Source organism: Bufo gargarizans, chromosome 3 (assembly GCF_014858855.1).
Source record: "Bufo gargarizans isolate SCDJY-AF-19 chromosome 3, ASM1485885v1, whole genome shotgun sequence".
In the NCBI taxonomy this organism is placed as follows: domain Eukaryota; kingdom Metazoa; phylum Chordata; class Amphibia; order Anura; family Bufonidae; genus Bufo; species Bufo gargarizans.
This window is the reverse complement of record NC_058082.1, coordinates 432,593,822-432,614,624: the sequence shown is the minus strand read 5'-3', so window position 1 is coordinate 432,614,624 and position 20,803 is coordinate 432,593,822. Positions and strand designations below refer to the sequence as shown.

Below are 20,803 nucleotides of genomic sequence, written 5' to 3'. Positions count from 1 at the left end.
AAATTAAATGATGCAAATCCTCAAACAATCCATGTTAATTCCAGGTTGTGAGACACCAATATACGAAAAAAAGTCAAGGGGGCATGAATACTTTTGCAAGGCACTGTATGGAAGTGAATCAAGACCATGCCAGTGGACTTGGTAAGGGGGAAGTGAGGAAAAACTACGCCTCTGCTGGTGCATATGGGAGCATCGCCACAGTCAAACCACTATGCCACAAAGCTATAGCAATATAGCAAGCATAACACTGGGGGCGGAGCTTCAGAAGGACATCAAGGCGCATGGAAAGTGCGGCCTAGTAGGTCGCAAAGCCAGGGATACACGATGCCCAGAGGCTAGATGCATGGCCGCCAATGGAGGGGATGCCAGCGCTGTGGAAACAGCAGCGCCGGGCCACAGAGGGAAGGAGTGGGCAGCAAGGCGAGGTCGGTTAAATTAAAAGATTAATCCAGACTAAAGACTGAGGATGGATGGGGAGGAAGGGGGGGGGGGGGAGGGGGGATTATACTTACCCTGTGATTACCATACTCCCCTCATCTTGATCCTCTTCACACACGTGAAAACGCAAGTACAATAGCAATAGAAGTTCCCTGCGTCAAACTTACTGCACTCCTCCAAGGGTACCTACAAAAATCATGAGCTCGGACAAGCGGAGAATTTACAATAATCCATTTAATTCTAAATTAAAATAAAGCTCATTTAAGAACCATATGCTCAAAATCTATTTGGCTTTATCTTTTATACAATCATAAAATCAATTTTTGCTACTGCCACGGTGATAACTATTTTTAAAAAAAAGTTTTTTTTTTTGTTTGTTTTTTAAATCATACAACAGAAAGTGGCTCACTTGACCTGCATTGTATTGCAACACATTACTGAAGTGTATGCTTATAACCCTGAAGGCTAACATCAGAATTCGTTTATTCAAACTTTAGATTTGTCATACTGTATATAAAGTTCCTACACAGCTGGTTATATTTCAAGAGACAAAAACAGCGCCACCCACTTGATTTTTTTTTTTTATACATAGTTATTAAAAAATACATACAAGGCTCTTATAGAAATGCCAACAGGGTGCATGAGGCATTTTAGTGGTTCACAATTGTGGAGCTGGTGCGGAAATATCTGTATAAGAACAGCAATGTGGAGTTTGCTACCTTCGATCTCCACCAGTACTGGACTCAGAGTTCATTGTTCCAAGTGTGCTACTGATTGCCAGAGACCCATGGAAGGTGCGTTTTAACAAAATCAGGAGCCAGGTAACAAGCCATAAATAAGATATTACTTAACATGGAAGAACAAGATGCTCAAACAATTCAACTAGAAGCCATCATCGGTGAGAAAAAAAAAAAAAGGACACCGGTACCTGGAGACTTTGAAACTGTAAACTGCATCCAATCCTACATACAGTAGTACAATAATGGCACCACAATGCCATTCCAGGCAATGTCTTTACACAGTTAACCTCCTAGTAATCCAGGATTGGTGTGAACATTGCTTACAGCATGATTATTCTTAGTAAGTCACTGCATTAAAAAGCTTAGCATTAAAGTCCAGAAACCCTTTTATTCTGCTAAAGTCTCTAATACCAATGAAATAACCAAACTTTACAACAGTATAGTGTAAAAAATAAGAATATTGCAGCCAATATTAGAACACTAGTTGCTTTAATGGACCAATCCACTAACCCTTTTAACAAGTAGCTAGGCTAAGAAAATCGGGACCCATAGACCCCACCGCTATTTAAAATTCTATTCCATTCGTTTTGTTTAAATGGAATTTTAAAATATGAAAATACCAAATGGTAAGTGCTGGAATCTGACGAGTATGTCCTCGATCAAAAAAAAAAAAAAAATTATAAAAAGTCAGAAAGCATATAATAAAAATAAATAAATATAGAAATAAAGAAAACCCAAATTAAAAGAGGAGAATAAATATAGAAAATAAAATCCTTCTGAGATCATTTTTGTAAAAATAAAAATCTGAAATATTAAAAAATAAAGAAGTCAGACCAGTTGTTATATTAACTGGTATATGACCGAATTATCCAGCTAATATTTAGCCTGGTCATAATTTTAGGAAACAAAAAAAGTAAAAAAACTACAAATGCGGTTTATTTCATAATGTCAACCAACCACATTAACAAACATTACTAAAAGTGCTCATTTATCCCAAGCTTTAAAAAAAAAAAAAAAAAAAAAAAAAAATAAAAGTTTGTGAGACTCCTATCCCTGCCACACAAAAGGTATATTGAAACGACATCAAAATGTAGAAAGTTCTTTTTGTACGCATAAACACACTTTTTTGCCAGCAGTGTTCCTTAAGTGACATATTCTGTTGTCCCGGGCTGGCCATGTCAGCGAATAGAAACCTAGATAAAAGGTTTATGAAACCAGTATTGGAGTTATTTGGAAATTACAGGAATAAAGTCAGTCTGTTATAAAACTATACCTTCACATCAAAAGTTTTAAAAAATAGGTTTAAGAAACACAATAAAAGAAAAAGAAAAAAAAAGAATAAATCTTCAGAATAATTTATCTACAAATCTGAGCGATATGCATTAGGAGTTTGTGTTGGTGACGGCTGGATGTCCAGCCTCTGTGATGGAAGGAGTGGTGCTACAAAAGGTCCTTGTGTTGGTGCAGAGAGAGGAGTTTCCTCCGCTTCCCTTTTGACAGCGGTCAGAATATCCTCTGGAGGTTTAACTTCAGAGCTGTCGTCCGTTCCTACAGGTCCTGTTTTTTCTTTGTTGGAGCTGTATTGCTTCAAGCGTATGTGCCAGGCCAGGCTGCACACTGCTGACACAGTCTTAAATTGGTGAATGACATTGCGGGGGATGAAATAAATGTCATTATCACACAACTGGATCCGAGCATAACGGATGCCTTCTCGACGCATCTGATTGAGCTTCGCTTCATCGACCCACTGAACACACTGTAGGTAAAAAAAAAAAATTATAATTAAAAAGACATTCAGAATCTAGACTGAAAAGGCAGGGCCATTCACATGTTTTACTGCTGACAGCTGTCCCGGCATTTTGCCAAAATACCGCTGCAGCGTTTCTGCATCCTGTTCCTTATAAATTATAGGCAGCGCTGAGGATCACAGAGTGGTAGCTTAAAGCCGCGGCAAGAATGGTTATGTCGCCACTCGGCACAGCCATGGATTTAAGCCGTTGCTACATGATCCTCAGAGCTGGCTCCCATTTAAAGAAATGAGGCAAAAACCACATGGCTACCAGCGAAATTTCAGCGCCATAGTTCCATGGCAAAAAAAGCAATGTGAACATACCAAGAGGGTAAAAACTAGGGATCGACAATTATCAGAAATACTGATATATCGGCCGATATTCAGGATTTTGTACATTATTGGTATGGGCATCTAACCTTGCCGATATACCGATAAAGTGAATACTAGGGAGTGCTTCCATTATGGAAGCTCGCACTAGTATGCATTGGGTGGCGGGAGCAGGGAAGAAGCGCAGCAGGCCCTTCCGATACTCACTCTCCCTGGTCTTCTTTTATGGGGCCCACGCTGCACTGTCCTGACCCCGTACAGCGTCAGGACGTAGTGCACATATTCATCTGAGGTCTGATAGGGGTTAATAAAGTCAGTGAGGAGGGGGGCGGGGAATAGGGGTGATGGTGTGGAAATTGGCATTCGTATATTAAAAATGTAAATGATAAATTGACCACCAACTAAGGGCTTTATTAATTTATCATTTACATTTATAATGTACTAGTGCTAAATGCAAATTTTCCCTACCTCAGGGACTACAAACTAAACTAAAATATAATATAATATATATATATATATATATATATATATATATATATATATATTCCCTAGTAAAAACTAAAACATTAAAAGGATTAATTAAACAGGTCATCGATAGACTCCACACATGCCCATGCTGTATACTGTAATACAGCTGTGCTTTGTACTGCAGCTCAATTCCATTCACTTGAACTGGACTGAGCTACACAAAGGTCTTGTTTTCATCATGTCCATCAAACAGCTGATCGGTGGGGTTCGATCAAATATTCATGACATCTTGAGGTTAAGCCATCAATTTTTAAGTTGTGGAAAGCCCTTTTTAGGAAGTTGGACCCATGGTGAACAGCTGGTCACAGGCCAGATTCTACTTAAAAATATGAAAATCTCAGTAAAACACCTTTATATGTTTTTCAGCTGTTTGAGAAAGCAGTGGCACTCCTTTGAGCGCCACCGCCTTCTCTCTGCTTTTCCTTGGCCGAGTGATGACACATTCATGTGTCACGTGGCCTAGGAGCAGCTCAGCCCCATTCAAGTGAATGGAGATGAGCAGAATACCAAGCACAGCCACTATACCATGTACGGCGATGTGCTTGGTAAGCTGCGAGAAGGCTGCAGCATTCACAGGAGCGCCGCTGCCTTCTCAAAACAGCTGATCGACTGCAGTGGTGATGTGCCTGGAATAGGCAAGTGACTGCTGCAGATGTTCACTGTTGTCAGCAGGTCAGTGTCTGACATGCACAGTGACTGGCCTGGATTTGACACGTCACTGCTGCAGCCAATTACTGTCCTCAGCTTTAGACTGCACCACTGCTGAGGACAGTGATTAGCTGCAGCAAGTTACATGCTGTATCCAAGCACGTCACCACTGCGGTTTGTAAGCCGACAGTCCAGATCAGTGCTGCACAGAATGGTGCTGGACAAACGGGGAGTAGATCATGTTTTTTTATTCCAAGACTTTGTAGGGGGATTTAGGAGATTTTTAAAATACAGGGTGTCTTTGTGAGAAGAATACATGTCTGGGCTTCCATACCAGAACAGCCAAGGAAACGTAAAATGGTATAAAAGAATTACCTGGGAGACAGGAGGCTCATGGAGATCTAGCTGTAACCTCTGCACAACGTGGGAGAAGTCCTCTGCGTGGAAGCAGACCACATCTTTGGTTATGCGAGGCTGATCACTCCTAAGGATGGGACAATGATACATTAAGAACTGCTTTCCACTGTAGAGTAACTTTATAGCCATTTACAATATTTTATACTGAAACTTGTACTATTCTTGGCTTTTTCAAATACTTTTCCCCAAAAAAACACTGTCCCTATTTTATGAAACATAAGTAGCATGGTATTCCTGTATAACAATGTGAGCCTACCATTCTCCAAACTGCACGGCCTTCAGAACCCCTACTGCAGCCGTACTTTCCCAGTCGAAACCTTGACCAACATGATCGGCATGAGCTCTTGTTCGGTCCTCGAAAAGAACTTCCCTGGGCTCACTAGTGCGTGGCAAGTACGATAGATTCTTTATCTCATTCATAGTCCTGCAATTATACAAAGTGAGAAAAATATTAACCCCTTAAATAGTAAGTGACCACATACCGTACATATTTATTTATTTTTTGGCTGAAAAATATTCCCAAAAGCAAATTTAAAAGAATTCACCTTAATTGCACAGAAATAAATGACTATTATAGGAATGTCTTTTGAGGGAATGTAAAGATAAGGTTGCAAAGGAGAGCAGACAAAAAAAAAAATTATGTACAGGGGGGGTGACAAACAGACCTCCAATGAAAATAACCAGAAAATGAGATTGGCATTTATTACTCAATTTAGCAATAGGTTTGATTAAAAAAAATGCAGTTGGAAAAAACTGGGCTGTTTTGAAGAGTTATCCGGTTCTTGGAGGATTAATCCCAGATAAGCCAATTGTAGTGTATAAAAAGGCACCAAGCAGTAAGGACGAATTGGTCCATAGTTGTTTGCCTATACATCAACAGAAAAGCAAAAAACATTGATTTACATGGTGCGGCATGCAAGATGCGCACAAGAGAAAATAGACAACTGCGGACTGGGGAGGCGACTTCAAACAGCAAGGTGAATTAACCTGTGAATGCATGGGGGTCATTTACATGCTGGAGTGCCCATGTGGCCTCCAGTATGTTGGACGGACATTTAAGAAATAAAAAACCTGTTTACAAGAACACATAACAAATATATAAAAAAAAAAAAAAAAAAAAAAAAAAAAAAAATCGATACACAGTGTGTCTCGACTTATTTCAAGTAAGCACACCATAAAAACCCACAGGGTCTAAAGTTCGTGGCTTTAGAGAAGGTACAGATGAAATGGAGAGGGGAGGATCCGACTATAAAAATTAAACAGAAAAGAAGTAGAATAGATTTATAGTTTGGGTAAATTGCAACCTGATGGGTTAAATATAGAATTTGATATTAAGACCTGTCTGAAGGGGGTGATAGGAAATTTCTAAAAAAGTTATGTATTAATATGGTTGGGAAGAATGTGCGTTTCTGTATGTGAATACCGCTAGATAAGAGGAATGCGGTTTTTCATTTGTATTGCCTATATGAAAGCTGTGATAGGGGAAACATGTTTTACCTGTGAAATGTCATCTTATTGGAATATATGCTGACTGGGGATTTTATGTATGGATGCTATGTTTTTGTTGCCGATTTTTTAATAGAGCGTTTTGGAGTTTCACTTTCAGGAGTGTATAAATGGCCTAATTAATTAACGCCCACCTGAGTATATAAGGGTGGGCAAGACAACTGAATTCTGAACACATTTGTCTATTGAAGAGTTGCGGTACCTCACTATGTTCAGTTCTCTGCTATAACACTCAGGAGATGAAAAATCTGAACGTGAAGGGAACATAAAACTTTAAATCCAGTGATCGATTGCACCTTAAAGACACTATCAACGTACCCTAATTACCAACATCCCTATGGAAGAAGTTTGAGCTGCAGTCTTTTTTTGGATAGTGAATTTTTTTCCGTTTATGTTAGCATTTTTTTTTTTTACTTAACTAGCCATTTAACGGAGGAGTTAATCTTTTAATGGCTCCATTTTGGGTGCACATATGCTGTTTGCATAGCTCCCATTCCCAGGTATGGGAGTTATGGAAATGGCGGAGTGATGGATGCTCGGAAGCTTCTGAACGTCTGGCCGCCACTTATTAAAACACATTGTGCCTTGGATATCCATGGGGTATTTTCAACCTTTCAACGACACAATTTGCTGGTCCGATCTACATTGGGTTGTGTTCCACATTCTCCTATCCCTGGAACTGACTGTTATCAGGCAATTTGCCAAGTATTAAGAACCTTGTCTAGTGCAGTCAATCTAAAGGCAGGGGGCGTGAACTACTTCGGAGGGGCGTCATTATGGAGCACCAGAGGCGTCGCTGGAGCGGTGCTCAAACCGCATGAGCCCACTTCCTAGAGCTCGAATACTTCTTGCGCATATTTTAAAAAGTTCATTTTTCTCCACCACCAGGCCATTGACAGAAGAAAGAAGGCATTGTTCTTGTCAGTGTCATCACAACGTAATTTTGATCCGTGTGACAAAGCGTTTGTACATTTTTAGTACATTAAAGCATATCTTAATGGTTTTGCCTTGTGCCCGGAACAAGCACAGTAACCTCCATCTTTAAGTGTATAAGTGCAGTTTACGTTACCGTGTATTTGCCATTAGTGTGGCTTGCGAGTTAGGCACTGTGGGGTTTTCTTTGAACCCCTAATTAATTGGCCTTTTAAATACAGATGGTAGTAGCGTGATGGGGTGAGATCTATGTTCAATCTAGGGGCACGCGAGACCGAATGCATGAAATAGATCAGGCATGCTTAACCTGCAGCCCTCCAGCTGTTGCAAAACTACAACTCCCAGCATGCCCTAACAGCCTACAGCTATCAGCAGGGCATTGTGGGAGTTGTAGTTTTACAAAAGCTGGAGGGACGCAGGTTGAGCAGGTCTGAAATAGATCAATCATCTGAAGTGCAACCCGTGTCATGGGACAGAGCGGTCCACATCTGTGACACTCATGACAGGGGAAGCCCCCTCCATCTGTCTCAGAGCTCTGTGTGCTTCTATTGTGTTAAAAAAAAAAAAAAAAAAAGATTTTATACATATGCAATTTAACCTGAGATGAGTCCATCTTGCAACCAATGTCCTCAGCTCTATACCCAAAATCCCGGAGACAGGTTCCCTATAAGGGCTGCATTACACCAACAGATCACTGGACCAATTTCGGTCCAATCAGTTCAATAGTTGTGTATAACAAAAGATCTGTGTGTGTAAACGGCCATCTGACCAATGATTGAATCTGTCAGTGTAATAAATAGCCCTTAGCCACATTCGTATCAATAAGATAGGAATTGAGCTATAATGTGTATAAGGTCAGAGCTCCCTGAAGGAACAGAGTGAAAATTAAGATCCTGTATTAGAGAGACGCAAGACCAGGGGACGAGTGGAGGGGGAACGCGTGGGAACGGCGTTCCTGCACTTTTTTCATGGCAGGAACGCCGTTCCCTTTCAGCCTCAAGCCAGGAAGCCAGGAGAACGCGGCTTCAGAATCAGATTCACAGGGGGAGACGGAGCGCACTGTGCAGGGCAGGCTAAGGGAGGAGGAGCGGCTTCAGTTGAGAGGAAGCTGCCTGTGCGGTGCTGCTGCCTGCGACTGCCTCACCGTGACTCCTCTCATGGCGCCCCGCCCCCTACTGACATCATCTCCTTCACTTCTTCTGTCGGCCAGATACGCTGCGAGTATGTTCAGTCACTTCGGGCAGAGCGTTCGCAGCTGACACATAGCTACGAGATCATTTAGAATGTCTTTCAGAAAAGTTTGTCCTGGGATTCGAACTCACGACCTCTACACATCAGAGGAAGGCATTTACCCTCACAGCCATGAAAGCTGTCTAGGTAGTTGCTTAAAAAAAAAATAAAAATATAAGACTTCTACTTATACCTAGTGTACTGATACCTAGTGTACAACCATACACATGACAGCTGTCCACTGTGTATGGATGTAGCAGAGCTGGGTGTGTTGGGGCAGCTGTTATGTGTATGGTTGCACACTAGGTATCAGCACACTAGGTATAAGTAGAACTCTTTTTTTTTAAGCAACTAGCTAGACAGCTTTTATGTCTGTGAGGGTAAATGCCTTGCCTCTGATGTGTAGAGGTCATGAGTTCGAATCCCAGGACAAACTTTTCTAAAAGTGTTTTTTTTTTTTTTTGTCCGCAGCGACACAAATTACAGCATGCTAGATTTTCTGTGCTTTTTTTATTTTTTGGAGAGGGGGGGGGGGGGGGTTTGCAGTGGATCTTGGGTGAGTTCCCACACTTTTTTTCCCAGGCCTTGACCCCTGCGCAAGACTGCAGAGACATGGATTCAAAAGGGGGTCATTTATTAACCTGAAATATGTCTATATTAGGCGTACTTCAGGTGCAGATTGCAGCGCAACAGGCGCTGAAATCTGCGGCTCTTCCACACACGCGCTAGGTCTTAAAAAAAAAAAAAAAAAAAAAAAAAAAAAGAGGGTGTGGTGGACAGGCCCATCTTATTCATTTTCTACACCTGTTTTAGGAGTAGAAAATGGTCCAAATGTAAGACGGCAAAGAAGCAGTCTTACATTTAGACCGACGGTGGAGTTATGAAGGGGCCGGCTCCTGTACATAATTTTGGCCACCCTCCGCCAGCACAGAGGCCTTATTAAGACAGGCGTTTAAAACACCTCTCTTCATAAATGGCCCCCAAAATTTAAAATATTATTACAATGCAATAAAAATAAATTGCCCCCAAAGGTGTACAAGGTTTAAAGGGGTTAAAATAGTAAGCTACTGAACAAAAACAAAACCAAAATTATTAATGGAACAATTCCACAATATCTCTATACCCCAGACTTGTACCTTCTCCTTTTGAAAGGGGACTTTGGCATGTCTGCTGTAGGGATCATTTGCTCTCCTGGTCTCACCCACATGATTGGGCCATCATCACTTTGCGATCTGCACTGGAGCTTAAGTGTAGACATTGTCCCCCAGGGCAAAGTCATCTGCAAAAACATTGGGAATAAATGATACTCCATCATCTTCAGGATGTTCATATTCAACAGATTGTTAACAACCTGAGAAATACCAATACAATAATGAATCAAAACCAATATAAAAAAAAAAAAAAAAAAAAAAAAAAAACCACATAGAAGCATTATACATTTAGAGTTTTTATTTATTTAACAAACCTTTAGAAAAGGAGATTCCTCCAACATGTCCAAGAACTCTGGAAAAAAGTCTCCAACCTCTTCATCAACTGCTCCCACCAAGCTGATCTGCCTCATTGGACCAGCTCTATAAGTGCCACAACAATACGTCCTGCTGACCTGCAACAAATGATGGGGACCAAGTAAAGAAACAGCAAGCAATCTAAGAGTACTTTCACACTTGCATTGTACGATTCCGGCAGGCAGATCCATTGCCTGAACTGACAAGGCAAACTGTATGCAAACGCATGTCATTTTTCTGACTGATCAGGATCCTAATCAGTCAGAAAAATGCATTGCAATACCGGATCCGTTTTTCCGGTGTCAGGCAAAACGTATCCGGGATTTATTTTTTTCTCATTTTTAAAGGTCTGCACATGCGCAGATTGGAAGGACGGATCCTGCATTTTGAATGCCGGATCCAGCACTAATACATTCCTATGGAAAAAAATGCCGGATCCGGCATTCAGGCAAGTCTTTAGTTTTTTTCGCCGGAGATAAAACCGTAGCATGCTGTGGTTTTCTCTTTTGCCTGATCAGTCAAAATGACTGAACTGAAGACATCCTGAACGGATTGCTCTCCATTCAGAATGCATGGGGATAAAACTGATCAGTTCTTTTCTGGTGTAGAGCCCCTGTGATGGAACTATATGCCGGAAAAGAAAAACGCAAGTGTGAAAGTACCCTAAAGCATAAAAAGGCACTTAGAGAATGAATGGAATGACACATGCTCGACCTGTAGCTCCATTCTGATGGAGGAATGTGATCCTCTGCATTGGTGGGAGTCCCAGCAGCCCAACAATTAGTTTGTTATCCCCCAATTCTGTGGCTAGGGCTTTAGCAACTAGTTGCATTTCCCATATAGTAACAATTCAGGGGCATTTAGTCTGAAGACTCTGTATTGTACCATTCTTCTATCATTCCTACTAGAAGTTTATAGGCGAATTGCCAGCAGACTGCAATAAAGGACCACTTGGGTGTTACCAGTTGGGGATGTGTTCCTGCACAATTTGACACTATCCAATCTGTGCTGCCAGTTCCATATTGTGCAGGGACATCCCACTCCCCAACTGGTAAAACCCCCCAGCCTGTAAACTTCAGAGGGGGTCATGGGCACCGCTACAGGCATGCACTGGCCTCAGCAGTAATGTGCTCTAAAGCAGCAAATGACTCAGCAGTGACATGCTGCTTGAGGACACTTCATTGCTGAGGCCAGTGAATGGCTGCAGCGGCGCACCTCACCCCATCAAGACGACTAAAGCCAAGAAGTGGTGCACATCAGGGCCTCGGCGCCAAAAAGTAGCAGGGTGGAGCAGGCGAGTACATTCTATTTTTTTTGATCCAGCACAATCCTGGCCAAATTTTAAAAGGGGTATAAAGCTGAAAAAACCCTGCAAGTGTCTTTCCTCTTACGTGGCTCTGTTTTTTTATTAAACCAGGTTAAGATAAGATTTGTCAGACATTTCTTATGGAATTCTAAACCCAATAACCACAAGGCTTGCGGACTATTTTCATCACATGCACAAATCCAAAAAGTAGAAATGTGAACTCAAATGGAATTTCTTTGACATCCTCTAAAATGTGGAAATTTATTTAAAGGGCAGCTGTCAGCAGATTTGTACCTATGAAACTGGTTGACCTGTTACATGTGCGCTTGGCAGCCGATGGCATCTGTGTTGGTCCCATGTTCATATGTGCCCGCATTGCTGGGAAAAATGAGGTTTTAATCTACGCAAATGAGCCTCTAGGAGCAATGGGGGCGTTACTGTTACGCCTAGAGGCTCCACGCTCTCTGCAACTGACGCACCCTCTGCATTTGGAGAGACGGGACCAGGCAGGCATGATGAGGTTTTCACTGCCTGGTCCTGTCAATCAAGGTGCAGAGGGTGCGTCAGTTGCAGAGAGCGCGGAGCCTCTAGGTGTAACAGCAACGCCCCCGTTGCTCCTAGAGGCTCATTTGCATTTATTAAAACCACATTTTTCTCAGCAATGTGGGCACATATGAACATGGGACACAACACAGATGCCTTCAGCTGCCAAGTGCACATGTAGGATCAGCCAGTTTCATAGCTACAAATCTGCTGACAGAAGGCCTTTAAGAAAGAGACAAGATAGCTAACCTGCGCGTGGAAGTTTGCAATCGTAGTCGTCGCAATATCCTTCTTGCCAAGGATTTCCATTTTCACGGGGGTGTTCGGGAAGTTGAAAGCAAAGTAGTCCAGAAAATCTGGCAAGTACGCAGCTGCACCATGTACTATGGCCAGGGCATAGTAGGCTGCATTCTTATCATTTTCCGAAAATGTCCGGTCCAGGAATTCCTCTGCAAATTTCTCCATCTCCACAGGAGACAAGAAGGAAAGTTCATCCATGTAGGCATGCAAAACTGGGGCTCCACCATTCGACTGGTTCTCCTCGTGCATCAACCTGCTGAACTTGGAACCTGCGTTTAACGTACTGGTGCGAATGCAGTGCTCCTGGTGAGATGCAAAGGGCATCTGAACCTCCTGGGGGACTCTGTATTCCTCGGTGCCCAAGTCAGAGCGACACAGCTGCTCATCCTTCAGATATCTACTGGACTCTTTGTTCACCTCCACTTCGGACTGATCCACGACTTCTTGGCTGATGCGTGTGAGTCCGGCACAAAGGGTCTGTACCTCTTTGTTGTACATTTTCAACCTCCTGCCTCTTAAGTCATCCCTATGTTTCTTCTTCTTCTTGAGCTTTTTAAGGAGGAGAGCATCATCTTCCTCATCCTTTATCAATCTCTGAAATTTACCATTTTCATCTGTAATTTCTGTGAAACAACAAGTTAGATATAAATAACTTAGCAAATAGCACTATATGTAAGTGTGTGACAAAACAGCCTTAAACACCAAAAGATGGAGCTTGTTTGCAATGGTTTCTTCACCACCACCACCCCAGCCTACTGTAAAGGGGCTGCATGGGGTAAAATAATCTGTTGCCTGAAGTCAGTAACTGACTTCTCCCCTAAGTCAGTTACTGGTTGCGGTGGTGCCATATGGTAGCCAGAGACCAGAGGAGACTGGGCAAGTGTTGGGAAGGGCAGCAGTGAGGAAAACATGGTGCTACTAAGCTGCCAATTACTGCTTCCTTGGTCATCGAGCAGTGGATCAAAACTGCCCATAACTAACTAATTTTTAGAATGATCTAGCCAGTAATCTCCAGAAACATAATATAATGTAGATTTCAGGGTTATTTGGACATTTTTTTTTTTTTTTTTTCGGTTGTGGAAAAAATGTCCAACACACCACTAAGGCAAGATCCCCGTTACAGTTGTTGAAGGGAATTACCTACATGGATCCCAGGATTTGCTCAGCTGAGATAATGTCCTAAAATATGTGACCCTTTGAATCAGTAGGAACAGCCATCATACTCTTTAAACCAGATTAGCATACAGACCACTGAAACACTGATTATACTGGTCCCTTTATTTTTATAGGTCACCAAGCATCTAAATCTGCACCATTAGACCCCATTCACATTTTGCAGCAGTTAGGTGCCCCCCCTTCCCATCCCATCTTCTCTGTATAAGGGTGCATTCACACAACTGTATTTATTCATCTGCTCCGCAATTTTTCGGAACAGATGCGAACCCTCTCAGTTCAATGGGGCTGCAAGAGATGCGGACAGCACACGGTGTACTGTCCACATCCGTATTTCTGTTCAGCGGCCCCACAAAACAAATAGGACATACTCTATTTCTATCATAGGGTTGGCCATATGCGCTCTGCAAAATGCGGAACGCACACAGCCAGTATCTGTGTTCTGCGGTCCGCAAGTTGCAGATCTGCAAAACACATACGGCCGTGTGAATGTATCCTAAGGGACAATTTATAACAGAGCCATGAACGATGTCACAAATCCAAACAGATCCTGATGATCCCTTCTGAGCTCTGCATTTTACTATTCTGTCAACAATACCAGCTTGACTGAAACTACGACACCAGCAATGAAGTGTGAACAGGTCTGTAAACCCTTACCCAAGAGCAGGAAATAGGGTATAAAACAAAGCACCATTACCCATGAAACCAACATGACTGCTGCAGCCAATAACTGGTCTCAGCCATAACACTAACTTATGGCCACATGACCACTGGGAGACAGTGATGTAATTGCTGCACAAATGACAGGGCCCAGCAGGAGGAGTTTAAAGTTAAATTTATTATTATTTTTATTTTATTTATTTTTTACACAACATTTCCTGTTCTTAAGACATTTTCTTAAAGGGGTTAACCCATAATTAATGCAAATAACTGAAAATCTGATATACAGAACACGGAAGTCTTTCTAACAAACTGAATTCACTGCTCCAATTGTTCTGCAAAAAGGATTTTAAGCTGGCAGTTTGAGGGGGGGGTCCTTTCTGCTGCAGTTGAAGGGTGGAATCGAGCATGTGCTTCCATCTCCGTGAGCTGGACAGAGAATTTAGAAAAAGAGCAAACAGCAGGTGGCGCTATACAGAGATATCAGTGAATAACTCAGCTACTATAATTCATTTTGAATTGCATGCCATCACAAAGTGTTCAGATTCAGGCGCTGGTTTGAAGATGGATTACAATATAGACCAGCTTACCTCAAGTCACATACTATTCTCAGTACTAGAGGATACCAGGTAATCATGATTTTTACCCAGAACTTCATTACCGGCAGGCATATATGAACAATCTCCATGTGATTACCAGGGATTTGTCTGACTACAGTAGGTGAGTGCACCATTACGACATCGTCCTTGGCTTGCACGTCTCCATGTTGCCATGGTTCTGACCTACATATAATATTCCATTCGTTCCTATGATGCCGTTACCGGTGTAGCCACAGATAAACTGCTCAGGAATAGAGAAGCTGAACACCAACCGCATCACAGCGCAGGTATCTGACAGCGCAAGCAACCGGTTGAATGGGGAGTCAACAAAACTAAGATCACAGAGGAGAAGACTGAGAACGCAGGAGCAGGGAACATGGCTAAAATATGCCACCGATCCAGAGGCGGAAAACAGGGGCACCGGTTTTCAGTCCGTGCCTCCGCACTGTAGAAAAGTAGTGCATGCACTACTTTTTTGTGGTGTGAACTAGGGATCGACCGATATTGATTTTTTAGGGCCGATACCGATAATTTGTGAACTTTCAGGCCGATAGCCGATAATTTATACCTATATTCTGGGAATTTTCATTTTTGAAAAAATTCCCACAAATCTGCTGAAAATTAATGTTTATTGTTAATGTGTATTTTTTTTGTAAATCTTTCTTTTTCATTTATATTTAATATTTTGGCGTTTTTTTTTTTTTAACTAACTTTTAGCCCCCTTAGGGACTAGAACCCTTGTCCTATTCACCCTGATAGAGATCTATCAGGGTGAATAGGAGCTCACACTGTCCCTGCTGCTGTGTGCTTTGTGCACACAGCAGCATGGAGCTTATCATGGCAGCCAGGGCTTCAATAGCGTCCTGGCTGCCATGGTAACCGATCGGAGCCCCAGCATTACACTGCTGGGGCTCCGATCGGAGGAGCAAGGGAGAGGGGATCCTGTGGGGGGGGGGGGGCGCACTGCGACTGGGGTGGGGGGGCGCACTGCGCCACCAATGTCTGATACTGGGGGGCACACTGCGCCACCAATGAAGCTTAATCCCACATTTATTCATATACAGGAGGCGGGAGCTGGCTGCAGGATCACATAGCCGGCTCCCGACCTCTATGAGCAGTAGCTGCGATCCGCGGCACCTGAGGAGTTAACTACCGCAGATCGCAGCTACAGCTCATTGAGGCCGGGAGCCGGCAATGTGATTCTGCAGCTCCCGCCTCCTGTATATGAATGAATGATAGATTAATCTTCATTGGTGGAGCAGTGGCCATAGCTCCTCCCCTCCTCCTGTCCCCTGTCCTTACATTGGCGGCAGCAGCAGCAGCACAGAGGGGGAGGAGACACTGCTCCTTCTCCCCTGTGCTGCTAAGGGGAACACGGAGAGCGCTGTCAGCAGCGCGATCTGTGTTCCCCATACACTATCGGAATATCGGCAAAATAGATGCCGATAGTGTTCAAAATCCTGAATATCGGCCGATAATATCGGTAAATCCGATAATCGGTCAGTCCCTAGTCCGAACCGTTTGATGCGGATCACAGACCCGATTGAAGTGAATGGGTCTGCATCTGAAGATGGCGGACACACTGTCAGTGCCTGTGCTTTGCAGTCCGCAGTGCGGGCATGGCCGGCACACACAGTTGTGTGCATAAGGCCTAAGGCCAGTTTCACACCTGCAGCTGCCTCTCCAGCGGGCTGTTCTGGCATAGAACAGCCTGCTGGATACTGCCCTCCGCCTGCCAGACCACGTTCACTATAATGGGGTCCAGCAGAGATCCGGCCGCTACCCAGCAAATAGATCGGAATTCAGTCGAGCAAAATCCACTGCCTGGAACGTTTTTTTTTGGTCTGGCCGATGTCCAGCATTTTCTGCTGGAATAGCCTGAAGCAGGTGTGAAAACTAGCCTAAAATGGTAGAGGTTTTTTCCAGTAGCCAATTTAAAAAACGCTTGAGAAGTGATGTTATTTCTTTGAAGAAGATTTGATTGTGGATTCCTTAAAAGTCAAAGCAAGCAAGCAAGCAAGCAAGAAACCCTCAACCAAATGCCCTTTCAAAAACGCCACCTCCACCAAATGACAAATTTGCCAAAAACAACCAGTTTTCAGCTACTGCTTTTTCTGCCGTGGATTTTAGCATGATGAACATACCCTCGAAGAGGACCTGTCCCTTCCCCTGGCATGTCTGATTTATTAACTACTTGCATTCTCAATAAAACAGCAATTCTGAAGTATCTTCCATACAACTATGATGTGTCATTCCTATGAATAAATTGCCAGCAGGCAGCAAAAAAACATGGGTGTTACCAGTGGAGGGCGTGTCCCTGCACAGTGGCAATATTCAGTCGGTGCTGCCGCAGGCTGCCTGTGCTGGGGCACATCACCAGTTAGTAACACCCTTTTGGACCTTTATTATTGACTGCTGGCAAATCATTCATTAACTTATAGAAGGAATAATAGAGGAATGGCACAAGACAGGGATGTAAGAATAGATGCACTAGAATTATTGTATAGGGAGTGCAAGCAGTTACTCAGACATATCAGGAGAGGTGACACGCATTATTTAAAGGGGTTTCCTGGGCTCCTATCCTTAGATCATCAGTACCTGACTGGTGGGCAGCACATCTCTGAAGTTTTTCCACCATAATTCTGTGCACATTACTTAAAATCCACACTGCAGGTCAGTTTCCACAGCACAGATGAGATTTTGGAAAATCTCATCTACTTTGATGGTACTGTAATATGCTGTGGACATTCTGCAGCGCATGTGCCACATGTCAGCGCGCCATAATACAGTGGTCCCCAACGTTACAATATTCATTGGTTCCGGGACAATCATTGGAACTTGAGACCATAGCTTAATGGAAAACTACTCAGGCCTGGTTCACATCAGCGCTGTGAACTGCAGCACTCTGTACCAGCAGAGGAACACGCTGCTGGAGTCCACTATATCCGGTGTATATACAGGCTTTCTCCCAGACAAAAAGGTACTACATGCAGCATATATCACCCGGCTGAAAGCTGGCATAGATGCTGGAAAGTGGCTGGATCCCATGGGGATCTGGTGGTGCGCCGTGTTATCCAGGTCCTCCAGACTGTAGGAGTTCACACCGCAGATGTGAACGCAGCCTAACTCACTCCAAAGTCACAAAAGGTCATTCCAAGATAAGAGAAAATAAAAAATTACTCTTACCGGTAATTAGATTTTCCTGAACCCACAACAGAGGGGATTCTCCCCCTCTTTTTTTGCTACAACACCTGTGATTAATCACCCCATCACCAAAGAAAAGGGAAGGGAAATATGGGAGCTGTTGTGGGTAAGAGTAATTTTCATTTTTCCCCCCTCACTCACGACATCACCACGAGAGTGAAAACCAAGAAACTCCTAGGGTGGGATAATAGCTGAAAACACCTTAGAACCAAAAGATAAGATCAGAAGGTGAATTGCACTGCACACGATAGTGATTGAAAAAAGGTAGAAGGTGAAGACCAGACCGCTGCTTTACAGATATCCTCGATAGAGACAGCAGCTTTTTCTGCCTAAGAGGTAGAGATTGCCCTAGTAGAATGAGAGTGAAGGCCTTTTGGAGGTTCATTTCCAGAAGATGAATAGGCCAGGGATACTGCAGAAAAGTAATCCATCTTACCAAGGTTTTTTTTTTTAGATGCTTGCTGACCCTTATTCTATCCCTGAAAAAGAATAAACAGAGGAGGACTTCCTCCAATCTTTAATCTTAGATAAGTAATGATTTAAACATCTCCTAACATCTAGACCATGGAAAGCCTTATCCTCCGAGGTTGGATTCTCAAAGAAAGATGGAAGGTGTCTACAACAAAGGATAATCTCCTATGAAACCCAGTGGCCACTTTTGGAACAAATGCAGGGTCAGGTCTGATAACTATCATATAAAATGGTAGTGTAAGGTGCATTAATAGAGATCGCCTGAAGCTCACTAGTTCTACGAGCTGAGGTAAGAGCAACTAAGACAATTTAAAGGGAACCTGTCACCGGGATTGTGTGTATAGAGCAGAGGACATGGGTTGCTAGATGGCCACTAGCACATCCGCAATACCCATTCCTCATAGCTGTGTGTGCTTTTATTGTGAAAAAAATAAAATAAAAATGATTTGATACATATGCATATTAAAGGGAACCTGTCACCCAAAAATCGCCTATTAAGCTGTTTACAGTACCTTATAGTGCTGTATAGTCGTTTCCTGATGCACTTTTTGTTAGTTTTGCAGCATGTATGCTCAGTCAGAAATCGATGTTATATTCAGCTGCTGCCCCGTGCTTCAAGTCAGGCTTGAAGTCACGGGGGCAGCGGCCTCGGCGTCTTACATGGCCCTCTCCCCGCCCCCTGCCTCTGTGACTGACAGCCGAAATCCGATTCCGGGACCGCGCTCAACGGCCGCATGCGCAGTAAAGGGCGGCAGGAGCGCGGTCCCGGCTGCCGCGCGTACTACGCGCCGTCTTACTTTCGCCGCACTGCGCATGCGCCCGACATCCTGTATCAAACGCGCCCGCGCCCAGATGCCGGGCGCGTTTGATACAGGATGTCGGGCGCATGCGCAGTGCGGCGAAAGTAAGACGGCGCGTAGTACGCGCGGCAGCCGGGACCGCGCTCCTGCCGCCCTTTACTGCGCATGCGGCCGTTGAGCGCGGTCCCGGAATCGGATTTCGGCTGTCAGTCACAGAGGCAGGGGGCGGGGAGAGGGCCATGTAAGACGCCGAGGCCGCTGCCCCCGTGACTTCAAGCCTGACTTGAAGCACGGGGCAGCAGCTGAATATAACATCGATTTCTGACTGAGCATACATGCTGCAAAACTAACAAAAAGTGCATCAGGAAACGACTATACAGCACTATAAGGTACTGTAAACAGCTTAATAGGCGATTTTTGGGTGACAGGTTCCCTTTAACATGAGATGAGTCAGGGGCAGGACTCATCTTAAGTTAATTTGCATATGTATTAAATTGGGTTTTTTAAACAATAAAAGCATACAGAGCTATGGGGACTGGGCATTGCGGATGTGCTAGCAGCCATCTAGCAACCCATGTCCTCTGCTCTATACACACAATCCTGGTGACAGGTTCCCTTTAAGAGACAATATCTTAATTGGAATTTGCTCAATCGGTTCAAAAGGTGGTTTAGCAAGAGCATTCAGAACAAGATTCAAAGTCCCAATTAGATACTTTTGGTGACAATTTAAAAAGAATAAAAAATAAATCGTACAACCCATGCATTTTCTGCAATCTGTTCATTTAAAAGGGCCGATAATGCTGAAACCAATTTTAAAGGTGTTGGGGAACAACCCTAACTGTAGCCCTTTCTGAAGAAACTCTAAGATCTTAGTAACTGGAGCCAGACATGGGAGGTCTGTAAAGTGTAACCCTGCAAATGACAAAAAAAAAATCCAGACTCTAGCATAGATTGAAACGGTGACTTTCTTCATACTTTTAAAGAGAGTACTGTATTTATTAATGCATCAGAAAAACCTCTTCTAGCTAAAAGCAGCCTTTCAGGTTTTAGGCCATCAGATGGAGACTGTCTACCTGAGAGTGAAACACTGGCCCGGGAGAAAGAAGCTTGTGGGTTGCTGGGAGAACCCATGGATCCGTCACTGACACCTTCCTTAACCAAGTGAACCATGGTCTCTTGGGCCAAAATGGAGCTATTAGAATGACCCTCACTTATTTTTTTTAAAACCCTGGGAATCAAGGAGAAGGGAGGGAAGGCATAAGCTAGTGGAAAATTCCACCTGTGGAGAAAAGCATCTAGACCAGGTCCCCAGTCCTGGGGAGAGGAAAAATAAAAATATAATTATTCACTTTTTTTGTTCTGAATCATAGCAAAAAGGCCTACACACTGAAGACCCCAACTGTCTGCTATCTTTCTGAATATTTTCAGATTCAGGCTCCATTCTCCTTGAGAAATTAAATGAGCTTAAAAAAAAAAAAAAAAAAAAAGTCTGCCTGTACATTCTCCATCCCTTTTATGTGGACTGCCGAGATAGCAGAACAAAACTGCATGTCTATCTGAAGAATGTCGCTGAGCATTGACATCAGACTTCAGCATCTGGTACCTCCACTGTTCTGTTGTCTGACATTATTCTCAAGTTTCTGCCTGAAATTAACGGAAGAACCTCCAGAATTGCAAACTTCA

General features: G+C 43.2%; 1 protein-coding gene across 1 annotated transcript in view; it reads right to left on the bottom strand.

Annotated features, from left to right (window-relative positions):
- Window positions 1-654: 654 nt before the first annotated feature.
- Window positions 655-20,803, bottom strand: part of RSBN1 (round spermatid basic protein 1) — a 41,327-nt gene continuing 21,178 nt past the window's right edge. Inside the window, exons 2-7 of the mRNA XM_044286391.1 lie at window positions 12,163-12,836; window positions 10,025-10,162; window positions 9,696-9,838; window positions 5,147-5,314; window positions 4,849-4,957; window positions 655-2,934 (exon numbers count right to left, since the gene is read on the bottom strand). Of these exons, the coding sequence (XP_044142326.1) occupies window positions 2,539-2,934; window positions 4,849-4,957; window positions 5,147-5,314; window positions 9,696-9,838; window positions 10,025-10,162; window positions 12,163-12,836 (1,628 nt within the window). The 3' untranslated portion in view covers window positions 655-2,538. The remainder of the gene's footprint in view (window positions 2,935-4,848; window positions 4,958-5,146; window positions 5,315-9,695; window positions 9,839-10,024; window positions 10,163-12,162; window positions 12,837-20,803) is intronic.